The sequence below is a fragment of the Lissotriton helveticus genome, chromosome 11, assembly GCF_964261635.1.
Source record: "Lissotriton helveticus chromosome 11, aLisHel1.1, whole genome shotgun sequence".
Taxonomy (NCBI): Eukaryota; Metazoa; Chordata; class Amphibia; order Caudata; family Salamandridae; genus Lissotriton; species Lissotriton helveticus.
Genome location: NC_136072.1, coordinates 1,069,271,123 through 1,069,287,630, shown reverse-complemented (window position 1 = coordinate 1,069,287,630; position 16,508 = coordinate 1,069,271,123). Strand labels below are relative to the sequence as shown.

At 48.6% G+C, this 16,508-nt stretch overlaps 1 protein-coding gene across 2 annotated transcripts in view; it reads right to left on the bottom strand.

Annotated features, from left to right (window-relative positions):
- The window catches only part of DNAH10 (dynein axonemal heavy chain 10), a 2,445,728-nt gene that overhangs the window by 585,024 nt on the left and 1,844,196 nt on the right, over positions 1-16,508 (bottom strand). For both annotated transcript variants that reach the window (XM_078667623.1, XM_078667624.1), the window contains 2 exons: positions 11,248-11,409; positions 10,558-10,732 (listed from right to left, as the gene is read on the bottom strand). In XM_078667623.1, coding sequence (XP_078523749.1) covers positions 10,558-10,732; positions 11,248-11,409 — 337 coding nt within the window. The remainder of the gene's footprint in view (positions 1-10,557; positions 10,733-11,247; positions 11,410-16,508) is intronic.

Genomic DNA, 16,508 nt, shown 5'->3' with positions numbered 1-16,508 from the left:
CGGAGGCTCCAGTGACAGAATGTTGGCGCGGCCATGCTGGGGCTATCAGGATCAGTGTGCAACACTCCGCTTTCAGTTTCCGGATGACCCTGGGGATCAGGGGAAATGGAGGAAAAGCGTAAGCAAAGACGTTGCACCATGCCATCGAAAATGCATCCCCGAGAGATCCTTTCTGGGGATGCCAACTTGCATAATGTTGGCATTTTGCGTTGATCTCGGTCGCAAATAGATCCAGTTGGGGTCTGCCCCATCGGGTGAACACTGTGTCGAGAGCATGTTGTACGAGCTCCCACTCGTGACAAATGGAGCGTTGCCTGCTTAGTGAGTCCGCCAGGGTGTTGTCCGCTCCTGGGACATACTCCGCTCTCAGCGAAATGTTGTGTTGGAGTAGCCACTCCCAAATTCGCTGTGATTCTTGAGATAATGTCATGGATCGAGTTCCCCCTTGCTTGTTTAAATAGTGCATTGTGGTGGTGTTGTCCGTCCTCACAAGCACTGGGGAGTTCCAGATCCGAGGCAGGAATGCTCGAAGTGCCAGGTATACTGCCCTCAGCTCGAGCAGGTTGATGTGGAGCTGTTTTTCTGCCAGCGACCACTGACCATGAATCTGAAGTTCCTGCAGGAACGCACCCCATCCTTCCAATGATGCATCCGTTGTTATCACGTGTGGGGAGATTGGAAGTAAGAATGGAAGGCCCTGGTTTAGGTTTTTTGTTTGAAGCCACCAGTGCAGGGCCTTCACCATGAACGGAGTGATCCTGATCAGATCGTCGAAGGATCCCATACACTGGATCCACTGAGAGGATAACACCTCCTGTAAGGGATGCATACGGAGTCGGCAGTGTGGTATTAGGAGGATATTGGAGGACATCATTCCTAGTAACGACTTGAAAAGTCGCACCTTGATGGTCTTCTTGACCTGAATGAGGTCTGCGAGAGACCTCAGTTTGACCTGACGCTCTTCTGACGGGAAGGCCTTCTCCTGATACGTGTCCAGAGTTGCTCCCAGGAAAGTGAGGCGTTGAGAGGGCTGCAATACTGACTTTTCCTGGTTGAGCGTAAGCCCCAGGCTCTCGAAGAGCTGAAGACAAGCGTTGGAAGATCCTCTTACGCCTTCTAGAGTAGGAGACTTGATGAGCCAATCGTCCAGGTAAGGGAATACCTGGTGATGGTGCTGACGAATGTACGCTGCCACTGGAGACAGGCATTTTGTAAAGATGCGTGGCGCCGACTTTAGGCCAAATGGTAACACTCTGAATTGGTAGTGTCTGCCCGCCACTACAAACCTTAGGTATTGGCGGTGACTTTTGTGGATGAGTATGTGAAAATAGGCGTCCTGGAGGTCTAAGGACACCATGAAGTCTTTGGAATTGAGTAGTTGTAGCACCTCCTGAATGGATACCATACGGAACGATTGTTTTTTGAGGTATCCGTTGAGGTTTCTTAGATCCAATATAGGTCTCCATTTCTTCTCCTTTTTCCGTATTAGGAAGAATCGGGAATATAATCCTTTCCCCCTCTGACCTCTGGGAACTCTTTCTACAGCTCTTTTCTGGAGCATTAGTGAAAGTTCCGCTTGAAGGAGATGCAGATTCTTGTGCTGCATAGGAGCTGAGGGGTTCGAAGGAGGAGTTTCCACGAACTCCAAAGTATGGCCGAAACGAACAAGTTGCAGGACCCAACGATCCGTCGTTATTTTTTGCCAATTGTGTAGGAAGTGGGAAATCTTTCCTCCAACTACGTAATGTGGAGAAGTAGTGGAGGCCTGTAGGAGAAATAAGTCATTGTCTTCTGGTATCCTTCTTACCTCCCCTCCCTCGAAAGGAAGACTTATTGTACGAGGACTGGCCTTGTTGCTGTCTCTGTTGGTATTGAGGCTTGTATTGCTGGGACGAGCCGTAGGAGGATTTGTATCCCTGATAGCCACCTCTTGTCTGCTGGCCTCTTCCTCTGGAGCCTCGAAAGGAAGTATTTCTGAACTGGAGGGTACCCAATGATTTTGCAGTCTCCGTATCTTTCTTGATACCCTGTAGCATTTCATCAATATGCTCCCCAAAGAGCAGGTCTCCGTTAAACAGCATGTCCAGTATTTTGGACTGTACCTCAGGCCGGAAGGATGTAGACTTAAGCCATCTTTGGCGTCTAAGGACCGCTGCCCCCGCTAGCTGCCGAAATCCTGTTGAGGCGATATCCATCGCCACGTCAATCATTTCCGAGGCGGACCGTTCTCCCTCAAGGAGGATCTTCTTTACCTCTTCTTTCTGCTCTTCTGGCAGTGTGCCTAGATATGGGGCAACATCCGCCCACATCTGGCGATTGTAACGCCCTAGAAGCGCTAGCGAGTTTGCCGCCCTGACCGTAAGGGCCGACATGGACGAGAATCTCTTCCCGATGTTATCCAGTTTACGGCCCTCCTTGTCCGGAGGCGCCGTCAGCGTAGCAGCTGGGTTGTTGGATTTGCGCTGCGCGGCTTGGGTGATAACGGAGTCCGGTTTAGTATGGCCTGTTAGGCATGCCAGAGCTGAATGTGGGGCCTTATACTTTTTATCAAGCCTGATCGGCACTGGTTGCAAAGATGAGGGGTTTTTCATTATCTTTATCCCCTGGTCCTTGATGTAATCGATAATAGGGATTGACCGAACCGTCTTCTTGAACGGCTCTTTGAAGTCATATAGGAAGCAATCCTGAGGCTGCGTGGTCATCTCTATTTTGAACCTCGCTGCTGCTCTCTCCACGACATTATGAAATCCCCCAATATCTTCTTGGGGTGAATCCGCCTGAGCCTGGTCTGGGGAAGCCGGACGTTCAATTACATATTCGTCCCACTCGTCATCCTGTATTTCACCTTCCTCCTGTTGACCTTCTTCGTCTTCTCCTACTGCTTCCTCCTCCTCTTCATCAGAAGACGGTAAAGGAGGCAAAGTCACAGGGTCCTGGCGAATGACCAGTGGTGGCGGTCTAGGGCGAGGAATAGGAGCTGGTGTCACAAGAGTTTGAGGCACCACTGAAGGAGGCGGTGTAGGCGGAAACCGCTGCTTGTAGTCCCTTATGAGGAATTGAAGGTCCGTGACTATTGAGGCCGGGAGGCACACCATAGGCTGCGGAGGCGGTTGATATTCCTCCTGGCATGGCACTTCTGCCTGACCAGGGTCTTCATAGTCCGAAATCTCTTGGACCTTTACATTGAGTTGTGAAGGACTTGTTGCAGTGTGGAACAAGGCCCCATCATCAGAATCCTCAGTCTCCAGAAAGTGGACCGGCAGCAGTGGCTGGACCTTGCTAGGAGATGTAGTCTCTGGCGTCAGCGTACGCGTTGACATCTTGAAGTGTGTATAAATACACTTCAGCTTAGGAGATTCCGCCGTCGACGGGCCCGTCGACGGGGTGGTCATCAGCGGTGGGATGCTGTCAGCTACAGCAGACATCTCTGTAGTCTTCGTCGACGACGGCGTCAACGACGGTAGCGTCGTCGACGATGGCTTCTTCGTCGGCGGCTTCGTCGACACTCGTGCTGCCGTCGACGGCTTCGTCAACGATGGCTTCGTCGACGGCTTCGTCGACGCTGGAGTCGACGTCGACGGCTTCGTCGACGATGACGTCATCGACGAGGTTGTCGTCGACGTCGATGGGATCTTCGTCGACGCCGATGGGATCTTCGTCGACGCCGATGGGACCTTCATCGACGACAATGATTTTGACTTCGTCGACACTGAAACTATCGTCGACGGAAGCGTCGTCGACGCTTTTTTGACAGGAATTATTGAGGAAATCGACCTACCCATCGACGACGAAGCTGAGGTAGTTGTCGACGAGGTGGTGAAGGTTGAAGCTGTCGTCGTAGAGATGGTTACTGTTGACGCTGTCACAGGCAAGGCAGAAGACACCAGCACAGGCTTCTTAAAGGTGGTTTCCTGAAGAGAAGTCTTAACTGTCATTGCCCTTGGAGGACCCTCTGAAGACTTTGGCATCTTCTTTTGAGGTGGCACATCAGACGGACCTGGAGATGTCTGTCTTGGCCTTTTGGCTGAGGAGTGTGAGCTCCTGAAGGAACACTCGCTCTCACCTGAGGAGACTGTTTGATCCTTGTCCTTTAGTCTCTGAAGCCACAGGAGCAGGCGACCTTCTCTGTCTTTTAAAGTCTTTAACAGGGTTTGTTCTCAGCTCCGTGGCGCTCCGCGTAGCCCCGCTGCGCACACTACGCCCAGGGCTAGCAAGGATGCACACGTTGCTGTCTGACAGATATCCAGAACTGGAACACCCCGAGCCAAGGCCATAGTTGCAGCCTTTCCCCTAGTGGAATGGGCAATTAATCCCTCAGCAGATCTTGATGCAGAGAACGACCCAGCGAGAGATGGTGTGGTCAAGGAAGAACTACAATGCTCTTTTTGGGTCCAGTCGGTGGAGACGCTCCTACTATTTAGAGGGATGCGGGGGAGCAAAGAAGGTGGGTACCGTGGTGAATTGAACCAGAATGAATGGGGTCACAACCTTTGGTAAAAATGAAGCCCAGGTGCGAAGCACCACTTTATCTGGAAAAGACATCAGATAGAAAGGCGTGCAAGATAACACCTGCAACTCGTTCACTCTCCGGGCAGATATAATCGCCGCTAAATGGCTGCTTTGATGGTCAACAGCCAGAGGGGGCAATTATGTAAAAGCTCGAAGGGAGCACACATTAGGTAGGTGAGAAGAAAATTAAGGCACCACTGTGGCATAACAAAGGGCCTGCGTGGAAACAAGTGAGCCAGTCCTTTTAGAAACCTATGTACAATCGGAGACTTAGAGAGAGGGCTGGTCTGGCAGCCGCAAAAAAGCAGAAAGAGCAGAGAGGTAACCCTTGAGAGTTTCCAAAGCAGAGCCCTGCTGGGCAAGGGTTAGAATGAATTTAAAAACAGTGGAAATATAAGCAGAAAGAGGGTCAATAGACATTTCTGTACAGTATAATAAAAATGTCTGCCTACGGCAGTCGTATACCGTCTTAGTGAAGGGCCGCCTTGTCGCCACAATAACGCTACATACTTTGGGAGGAAGGTCAAAAGCCATCAACTGCCGTCGCTCAATATCCACGCATGGAGGCGCAGAGTTGACAGGGTCGGGTGGAGAATCCTTCCCTGCTGTTGTGACAGAAGATCCTCCCGAAGGGGTAGCCTGATCGGACGATCGATGCACATTTTCATAAGCTCTGGATACCAGACTCTCTTCGCCCAGTCCGGAGCCACAAGAATGACTTGGGCCTGGTCGCTCCTGATCTTCTTCAGAACCCTGGGCAGGAGTGATATGGGCGGAAAGGCGTACAGCACGCCTGAGCTCCACGTGCGACAAAAAACATCGCCAAGCGATAGCCACCTTGGAAACTCCAGCGTGCAGTACTGCTGACATTGCCCGTTCTCTCCAGAGGCGAACAAATCTAACCAAGGTTCTCCCCACTGCTGAAAGAGACCATGCGCCACCTCTGACTGGAGATGCCATTCGTGATCCGCTATGCATCAATGGCTAAGTACGTCTGCCCTTGCATTTAGAGAACCTCCCAGTGTAGAACCACCAGGGTTATGACCTGCTGTTCCAGCCATATCCAGAGATGCAGGGCCTCCGAACAAAGGATCCACCACCCCACCCTGCCCTGCTTAATGCAGTACCACATGGCGGTGGTGTTGTCCATGAACACCTGCACCAACTTCTCTTTGACATAGGAAAGAAATGCTTTCAATGCCAACCGAATCGCTCGGAGCTTCAACAAATTTATGTGGAGCCCCGACTCTGCCAGAGACCAGTGTCCCCTGATCTCCACCTCTCCCAGATGGCAGCCCCATCCCAGAAGTGACACATCTGTCACAACAGTGAGATCTGGTTGGAAAAGGGAGAGGGGTCTGCCATTGACTCAATCGCAGTCAGTCAACCACCACTGCAGATCTTTCTCAGTTCCTTCTGAAATCTGAACCACATTGGTGAGATTTCCCTGATGCTGTGCCCAATGGACCTTCAAATTCCAATGCAGAGCCCGCATACGCCACCTGGCATGCTTTACCAACAGGATGCAGGAGGCCATGAGGCCCAACAGCCTCAGAGTCAGTCTCAGCGAAATCCAAGATAGAGGCTGAAATATAGGAATCATAACCTGAATATCCTGGACTCGCTGCTCGAGAGGATAGACCCGAAACTGCACTATGTCCAGAACAGCTCAGATGAAAGGGAGCATCTGAGAAATAGTCAGGTGTGACTATGGCACGTTTATAGAGAACCCCAGTGAATACAGGATGTTCGCCGTAGTCTGAAGTTAGGAGACAACATCCTGAGGTGAGGATGCTTTCAACAGCCGGTCATCGAGGTAGGGGAAGACTGACACCCCTAACCTGCGCAGATGAGCTGCGACCACCGCCATCACCTTGGTGAACACCCAAGGGGCACTGGTAAGGCCGAAGGGGAGCACAGTAAACTAAAAATGCTTGTGGTCTACCTTGAACCGCAGGTAACACCTGTGGCCCAGCAGGAAGGGGATATGAAAATACGCACCCTACAGGTCCAACACTACCATCCAGTCTACCAAGTCTAGGGCAGACATGACCTGAGCTAGAGTGAGCATCTTGAATTTCTCCTTCTTGAGGAAGAGATTGACAGTCTGAAGATCTAAAATGGGCTGCAACCCTTTGTTCTTCTTCGGAATCAGAAAATAGTGGGAATACCCCTTGGCCATGAGAGCTGTATCTTACTCCTGGAGCAATTTTAAATGATCCTCTGTCAGCCGTTCCTGATTTGGCAGAATGGTAGGAGGAAAAGAAAGGAAAGGCAGAGAATAGCCCTACTAAATGATCTGCAAGACCCATTTGTCTGATCGATGGACCTCCAGTGGGGGAAAGGATGATGGATTCCCCCACCAACTGGAGTGGTGTGGTCTTGCAGAGTCAGACTAGGAGTGCTTGGAGTCTGCGGCTGTCGAGGGCAGGGTGGACGACAACTTCTGGCTTCCATTCCTAGGCCAGAATGAACCACGCCCACGTCCCCATCCCGCTTGGGAAGCTTGTACAGGCCAGTGGCTGGGATAGTGCTTACGAGGTTGGAAACCCCTTCCGTTGCCATGAAAGTGGAGAAAGGTATACTGGCCTCGAGGAGTTGAATAGAGGCCCAAGGATCTGGCCATAGTTTGAGAGTCCTTGAACCTCATTAGGGCCGAATCTGCCTTTTCCACAAAAAGGCAGGTTCCATCAAAGGGCATTTGAATCAGATTTGGCATGGACATCACCCGAGAAGCCAGATGTCCTAAGCCAGGCGTGGTGTCTCAAGGCCACTGTTGTGGAAATTTATCCACCCAGCGAATACGTCGTAGGAAGGCCACACTTTATGGTGAATTTTGCTGCATCTCTCTCATCCTTAACTGCCTGAGAGAGCACAGCCTGGGCCTTCCCCGGGACTTGTGGCAGTACATGCGCAACCGTCTCTAACAGGGAGTGGGAGAAACGTCCCAATGTAAATGTTTTTGTACTTGTATAGCGCGCAGCTACCCGGACCGGGGCTACCCGGCGCTTGTACTCATACCGCTAAGGAACCCTTCCTGGTTTTCCTTGTGAAGTGTCCACTCCTGGGCACCCCCATGGTGAAACCAGGCATCCTCGCGCTGTTGGGGCCGTTGTGGAGATTAAGCAAGCTATTGCCCAGAGTTGCAGCGTTGGACCCATGATTAGAATAGGCACTGAGGCGAGAATATCCGGTCAGAGGAATTTGAGCCCGAGACCTGCAGAGGCGGGAATCGAACCCTGGTCCCGGGTCAGAGTTCTGCATCAAGGTCTGCCGCTCTAACCATTGAGCCACACTTCTCCACAATAGCATGCAGTATTCACCGACAGAATGCCAGACTGGTTATTTGCAAATGAATCCAGCCTATTAGATTCCCTATCTGGAGGAGAGGATGGGAACGCGCCTTGTGACGGAGAGGCCTACACCACCAAGCTTTCTGCGGTGGAGTGTTGGCTGAGGAACTTTGGGTCTCCCAGAGTTGGGCAATGGCGGCGGGCAATTGTTCTATTCACAGTAGCCCTGTGCTAAGCTTGGACCAGTTGCCAGTAAGCACTTCATTAACAGGAAACAGGAGTTCTGAGGTGGAAGCCCCAGGCTGAAGCATTTCAATCAGGAGATTAGTCCTGACCTTCACTGAGGGCAGCTCCAGTCCAAGGACTTCGGCTGCCCTCTTAACCACCAAGGCGATACAAAAGGAGATGATGGACGGAGTGTTTGAGCAAATCAAACACTCACCCCCAGTCAACTGATCTGGGTTTAATCCATCACCATTCTTTAGCTCACTCAGCCACCCCAGTTCAGACATGGCCATATGCAAATCAGTCTGACCCTGTACCTCATGGGAACAGTCCAGCCCACACTGCCAAGCCATGTCTTCCCTGGACCGGAAACAAGCTACATTTATCTAAGTGGAGATATGCTAAAAATCTGGATTGGATCCAGCCCACCAGGACCTACATTCTTCACCCTGTGGTACTCAAATAATTTCACCTTCCAAATATACTCAATAGCGTCACATATGTATGACTTGGTTTCTTCATGATAATTGAAAGAACTAATGTCAACAAAGACAATAACAGTGTTTTGTACATGTATATGTATTTGTTACTTCAGCATACTGTTCTTTCTGAACTGCTCACATTACAGAGATTTTTCGCTGATCCTGTCTATCAGAGCTGTCAAAAGGTCGTGCATCTGCAAACAAGAAATTGCTGAAAAACGAACTCTTAAAAGGGGAGAAATTGCTTATTAAAAACAAACCTAACCCATAGAACAATTGACTAAACATTAAAAAGAATCTGTTAATTTCACGGAGGGCAACCAAATAACACACTACTTTACTCTTTATTGCCCAGCAGCTAGCTTCCTGTTGGTATCATCGTTCATATTAAAAAAGAATTAAGAGTTATTTTGAATTACAGGTATACAACACAATTTGAAATCAGCCTTGATTCATTTAGCTCGTGACAGAGTTAATTAAATATTTAACAATGTAAAGAAAACAACTTAATGGCAAATGGCTGTGAATCAGAGGCTTATACTATCATCAGGGGGAAGGCTTATCAAACGTTTTTTAATGGCTGAGCTAAAAAGAACAAAAAAACTGCACTGCAGGTGCCACTTTTTACGCTTGTGCCAGCTGGCACGACCATCTGATCCACACTATAAATAAAATTTCTTCAGGAGAAAAGAACAGGTAGTCTGTGTTTTTCTATTCAACTTCTGGTACCAACTAGTAGCATTTCTGCCCCTCCCCCTCCCCCGTGATAGCCCTTTGGGGTAGGGGAAGGGTCTAATAGTCACTAGAAACCCAAATTATTGTGCAAAAACATTGTTTCAATATCAAAAGCAGAAACATAGTTTAGGTGTGTACAACAGGTTTCTTATATACTTCCATGTTCCCTATTCCATATTTGAGGAGTCATTTTTTTATGAGGAAAGATATAAGGGTGCCAGCGTTCACTATGGCGAAAAGGCTACACTTTCTAAATCTCAGCGATTCCATAGTGTTCCAATGTTAGCAAAGCCAGTCAACAACTAGTGTTATAGCCAGACAAATAGCTTATAAATGTGGTGGATTGTATTCTTCTTTATCCTTCTCTCTCCTACCCTCTCCTTCCAGACAGTCAGAGCTGGAATCAAGTTCGCCATCCAGTGAGTATGAGGGAAGGGAGGGAAGAAAGGGAAAGAAGAGAGGTATCATGGAAGAGAAAAGGAAGGGCTCAGAAGAGGAGGGAGGATGTGAAAGGGAAAAGGAGTGGGTGAGCGGATGTGGAATTGAAAGGGTGAGAGTCACATTCTGTAGTGACCTTTATGTTGCCATAAGGCGGCAAGCTTGTTAAATAATAATGTCTTATAGTTTTTTGTAGCCAGCTATGCTGGTCATTAAAGGTTTGCTGCAGCCAATAACAAGGGAATAGCCTACAGCGAGTTACACGCTTATTGGAATCTATTTCTCCTCAAATGGGTGGAATGCCATTATTAGAAAAAAACATGGGAGGGGGGAGTGGGGGCTTTAAATAAACTTCACAGTTCCATGTACCTCCTTCCCTCTTTTCCCAGCTCCTTCTGTCCATGTTTTACAGCTACCCTACTTCCACAGTAATAACTGAGATGTAGCCATTGCTTCACCCCTCGACTCTGTCAAATTGTTTTTGTATGGGAAGAGGCAGAGGAAGGCACAGAAAGTGTGGAGAATTCCCCTCTGTGCCAACCAGTTCCGCAGCTCTGGCTATCGAGGCACACTGTGAACCACAGATTTCTAAAGTCAATAACTTCCCCCTCTCTCATTCCCCCACTTTATACAGAAATATCTGAAGGGACTGAGAGTCGGAAGTTGTAGACTGTGGCATTAAAAGATTGGCAGCAGCAGGCTTACACCAGTATTAATAGCTCACCACTGCTACATTGTCTTCAATGAAGCTATCAACATTACGATTGCACTTCCGACCACATTCTCAGAAAATGGCCGCCTCTTCCACTTGCAACATTGTAATCCAAGCGTCAATTACTCTGGGGGAACATCCATGCCTGATTTGCCTGATTTACCTGATCTCCGTCACATCCGATTTGTCGAGCTTCTGCAGTTCCAGTTTCGCGGCCTCCAATATGGGCATGGCCTCGGCCAGAGAACTCTCGGCGTCCTCTTTCTCCACAGCGATGACTTTGTTCTGCTCCTCAATCTCCAGGGCTTTCTCCAGAGCCAGCTTCTTCTTCTCCTCGGCTGTAATCATTCAAGTATTAGAAACTAAATGAAGTGAGTAAGGTTTCGAGGAGAAAAGAGGCTGCTGACAGGGAGAAGTTGAGTGAGTCTGTATAGCGTGTAACTTACACTCTGATGGGTATATTGTGTGCGATCTACATTTTTGTTTTTCAAATGATTTCTTACGGAGTTACATTATCATATATGCTTTTGTCACTCATGCCACAATGTGGAACAATCTCTAACATTTCATTCATAGCATTCAGCATATTCTGCTAAACCGTGAAAATATACGATGAATGTATGAGGCGTATATCTCTGACATCTGCCACCTGTACTTTCATCAATGGTTACTTAGCGGCTAATTTGAACAAACCTGCTGTTGGTGTAACCCAATGTGTTTATGCAGTTTGTACCATCGCAATCAATAACATTACGCTTAACCAGTTTTGTGCTGATGGCATTTTTGTGGTGTAATGAAAAATGTAACATTTCTTTAAAAAAAAAACCTGCAATATTAATATTAGCATTCTTACCCACAGCAGTATTAACAGATATTTCCTCCAACAAGGCTTCGCATGCCGCAGACTTCTCAGCAAGAACAACCTTTTGATCTGCAAGTTTCTGGTTCAGCTCAACCAATTGAAGACTGGCTTCCTTCAATTTGTCCAACCCGCCTTCAAGGCGCTTGCACTGTGCTGAAGAGAAAATAACAGTAAATAAACCTCTATGATTCTTTCTTCAGTCTGTAAACTGGCAGGAGCATGCAGTGAGTTGACACGTCTGCTACAGAACAGAACTTTCCTGGTATTAACTCCCATGAGGAAATATTCTTTAAGGCAATACGTAAGATATGATAGTTGTGCTCTAAAATATACGGACGATATCCTGGTACCACATCCTAAAGAGCAAATCCTTAAAACTCAGGCAATAACCTATCTGCAGATCTCTAGATATTGGACTTTAATAACCTTCAAGTGAATGTAAAGAGCTGTATTAAAATACATTTATATGAATAATTACGAGAATATATGATTGCATTTAACAAGCTCCGTGCATATCCTAAATGATATTCATTAATAAATGTGGCTTTTTATCAAGTTTTTTGTACTTAATTGGCCTAATGTTCCAGTGTGTTTTAGAAACAAAGATACCTTTAATAAACATTTTCCCCTGTGGGGTGTCCAATGTAAGTCTATAAGTGGAGTATCCATACAAAACTTTAAGGATATTCGCAAACCATATATTTATATACAACTAATGCAAATTAGAGTGGACGTCTTTGGACAGCCTAGTATTACAGTTTGGGAGTCAAGAGTAAGATGAGTCATTTTTAAAACAAAATACTGCAGATGTAGGTGTTAGGGGCGGGTCCAGGGTACGGCAAGTTTAAGTAGCTCCCTCTGGAGGGGAGCGCCAGAATGCCTGTAAGGTCTCGTTTTTAGGTCGAGGACTGTGTCGCACTGCGTAAGCAGTGGGCGGAGCTCCGAGATTTAATGTGTCTTAGTTAGGGGGCTTGAACCCGCCTCTCTTCTCCATTGGCTGGCTGCCTAAACGGAGGCCAGCCATTGGAGGAGAGGGGCGTCACTCCGATCAAGCCCTGTCTTTTTGCGATTCGGGGCGTGTTTTTTAGGTTCTTCCTATCTGTGACGTCTTCAGTCACTCAAACCTAAAAAACACGCCCCAGAATCCCAAAATGACCGTGTGTTTCTCCGAGGCATTTCTGCCTCGCCTCGGAGAAACGTGGTCGTGTTGGGACTGAGAAGCAGGAGGCGCCGCGAGGATGCTGTGGACCACGCCGGTTCTTTAGAGCCTGAACCATCTTTCCTGGATCTGTTGGGAATGGGAGGGGAGCACATAAGGGAGAGAATATGGCGACTACCAACTTGGGAACTGGGGAATAGGTTCGAGTCTCGGCGTTGGCTCGCCACCCTGTGATTCAGGGCAAACCACTTAATATCCCCGTGTCTAATAAATATGAATGCGACCTTGTGTAATGTGAACGGTGCTCGTGTAAAGCGCTCCGATACCTTAGATTGAATTCGCGCTTTAAAAAAACTGCAAAAATAAAAGTTCTGTACACAGTGACCTCCTCTTGCCTGGACAGCGTCTGAGTCCTTCCTCCTTTTCCTGCAGGGGGAGGGGCACAGCCCCTCCACACAATCGCCCATTCCCTGCGGGTGACTTCGGAGCCATAATGGGCCCGGGCAGATGGCACAAGAGCCGGCGCTCCCTGACCTCTGCCTCAAAAGGTGTTGTTTTGTTCCTGAGAAGGGGTGTTTTACGTTTCCTGGTCTGAAACTATCTCTTAGAGGCGCATACTAAATATACCAGCCTAAGAGGATTGGTTGCGGATGGGCGGCCCCCAGCACATCTGGCGCTGCTCAGGCTTCAGTGCAAACATCTGGAGGGCGTGGGGTGAGATCACATCAGTGAAAGAAGAGAAGACTGAGGTGCAGCCCTAGGACATGGTGGTTGGGTAAAGGAACAGCTCTCTACTCCACCCCCAGCCATAAGGGACAAGGGCGTAGACATAGAGAGGCGTGCAGTGTCTCTACGCAGCAGCGTTTTTGGTACACTAAATTGTAAACCTATTTCATATACTACAGTAGAAGGCTTCCGTGGTGGGTTAATGCACGTGTCGTGGAGATCTGTAAGAGTTCCAGGTGTTAAACCCAGTTAAATAGCACATGGGGCGAGTTGCCGCTTCTCAGTGACATTTATACATCTTGCGCGCTGATCTCTGAAGCTAGCTATTCCACCGAGATATCGTTGCTGGATTTGAACCTGTGACTGTCAGGTTGCTGAAAATCTCTACAGTAAGTGCATGAATCAGATGACTTTTTTTTCTGGGATCCTATCCTATGACATGCAAGCTGCACGCAGAGCTGTGCCGCAAGCGCATTCGTCCCCAAAGCTCTAACTGTGATTTGAGTCTGTAACCTGTGGGTTTCATACAACTTTTTGCAGAACACACATTAGATCATGACACTAACCCACTGATCTACCTAACAGGGACTGGCACTTGCATTCCGCAGCTTATGGACGGATCTCAGCAGCAGGCACATTCGCCCTCTCTGTTCTTTTTACATATGGCCTGCAGGATACTCACGTATCTCTACAGTAAATTCTTTGACCCACTGGGCTATCCTACTTTACGTGTGTCTGCAGCGCAGCCAGTGTGTCACAGGCCCTAGGCCAAGGAAGGAAATGCCCCGACTCCTGTTTGAATATTACTAATAAACCAATAATCAGGATTCAGTGGGCCCTCAGGTCCCTGGGCCCAGTACCACTGCACCTGCTGCACCGATGTGGCCTAACGGTCAGAGCTACCGATTTTGGAACTGGGAAACCAGGGTCGAGTCTCAGCAGCGTCGGCCCAAAATCCTGTGATTCTGGGCAAATTACTTAATCTCCCCGTGTTTACCAAAAAATGAATGTATACTTGTGTAAGGCAACTGGTGATCATGTAAAGCGCTCCAATACTTTCGGGTCGAGATCGCGCTATATAGAACTCCAAAACAAAAATAGAAGCTACCCCCGCCTTCGTGTGTTCATTCAATGGATCACTGTACTTCCGTTTCTTTACGCTCCGAGACACACAGCCGAAACAGGATGTTATGGTGGCGCCCAGCCACTGTCAGCCCAACGACAACAGCCTGAGCAGGGAGGAGGTTTCGGGATGTGGTGCAAAGATGTAAGAAAAGAGGCCTGGGCATTTAGAGGTAGGGAAGTTAATCTCAATTTAGCGCCAGGAAGCATACATCCTGTAGCAATCAGTGAGCCCCTGACCAAGAACCCAGCAGGGCTTTAAGTGGGATGAATAAACGGGGGGGTAGGGGGGGATTGGGATGTAATTAAGGGCGTGGTTTATAACCACAAACTACAAATCAGTGCTTAGCATAGTGTGCCACTCCACTAGTATGTTGCTGCTGTTTTTATCAGCAACTGGTTACTGTGGTCAGGGGTAAAGCCTGTTCTTGCCTATAACGGGACTGATTTGCAGTTTGATTTCAGGATGCATATGTGACAAGTTGTGCGCCTGCCTGTCCATTCAACTCTCATCTGAGCGTGCGCTTTAAAAATGATAATGTTTGACAGGAATGCCATTGAAATGCAGCCGCCCCTGCGCTGTGTTTGGGACTGGCCACGGTGCTGCAGATTAGAGTGGACGTGCTAATCAATGGCCCATGTGAGGGGACATCCCGTGCCTTTGTAGATTCACAAGTTGTAGTAACCACACAGCCCTCGAGTGCCATTTTCTTCCAGCTGGGGCTGAGGGAGGGAGTAGAGGTAGCTGCAGGCGGTCAGCATGGATATGCCTTTCCAAACTGTGGGTCAGTCTGAGGTCACGGAGAGAGGACAGCAAGCAAGGGCCTGATGCATAATAGAAACATGGGTCTGAGCTCTGGTGAGACAGGAACAGACACTACTGCCAATGACTGCTCTCTCTGCCATTTCAACAGTATGACAAAGAGGGGGCTGTTCTGCCTAACCGGCTACCCTGAGCACGCTATCAGGTAGCCAGCCTTGCACTCATATTGTAATGAATCAATTTCTGCAGACTGTGAAGGCCTCAGGGCTCAGTTCAGTAAATGTGATGGCCTTGAAGTGGAATTTGTGTGGCTCTGTCTGTGTGTGTGTGGCTCTGTATGTGTGTGTGTGTGTGTGTGGCTCTGTCTGTGTGTGTGGCTCTGTCTGTGTGTGTGTGGCTCTGTCTGTGTGTGGATGTGTGTGTGTGGCTGTGTGTGTGTGGCTGTGTGTGTGTGTCTCTCTGTGTATGGCTCTGTGTGTGTGGCTCTGTGTGTGTGGCTCTGTGTGTGTGTGTGGCTCTGTGTGTGTGTGTGTGGCTCTGTGTGTGTGTGTGTGGCTGTGTGTGTGTGGGGATCTGTGTGTGTGTGGGGCTCTGTGTGTGTGGGGGGCTCTGCATGTGTGTGTGTGGGGCTCTGTGTGTGTGGGGCTCTGTGTGTGTGTGTGTGGGGCTCTGTGTGTGTGTGGGGGGCTCTGTGTGTGTGTGGGGGGGCTCTGTGTGTGTGTGTGGGGGGGCTCTGTGTGTGTGGGGGGCTCTCTCGGTGTGTGTGTGTAGCTCTGTGTGTGTGTGTGGCTCTGTGGATAGCTTTTTTTGTAGGTGGCTCTATGTGTGGGTGGCTCTGTCTGTGTGAGGGTGGCTCTGTGTAGCTGGCTCTGTGTGTGTGAGGGTGGCTCTGTGTAGGTGGCTCTGTGTGTGTGGGTGGCTCTATGTGAATGACTCTGTGTGGGTGGCTGTGTGTGTGTGTTTGGCTCTGTGTGGGTGTAAATGCAATAGGTCATGCATATGCGAGCGATTAAGCTATTGGCATTGTAAATGACAATGCCATTTATTTAACGATTAAGCTATTGGCAATGTAAATGACGATGCTATTTATTTATGATTTAAAAAAAAAAAATGTCATGAGCAATGCCAATAGCTCTACCTTTAATAATGCCGAGACCATTGCATTGTAAATGCTTGTTCTTTTTCTTTGTGTGGAATCAAATGTCAGAAAAAAGGAGGGAAGGTGAGCTTAGTTTCAAAGAATTAAGATGAAGAGCACCTTCAATTTCTAGAGACTAAACTGGTGTTAGAGGATTTGGAAGGAGTTGGCACCGGTCTCTATCAGGAATTAGCACTGGTTCCTGCCAGGAACCAGTACTTCTCCTTATCAGGAGTCGGCACAGGTCACTGCCAGGAGTCAGCACTGGTCCCTGTTAGGAGTCAACACTGGTCTTTGGCAGGAGTCCACAGTGGTCTCTGACAAGAGCTGGCACTGGTCCTTTA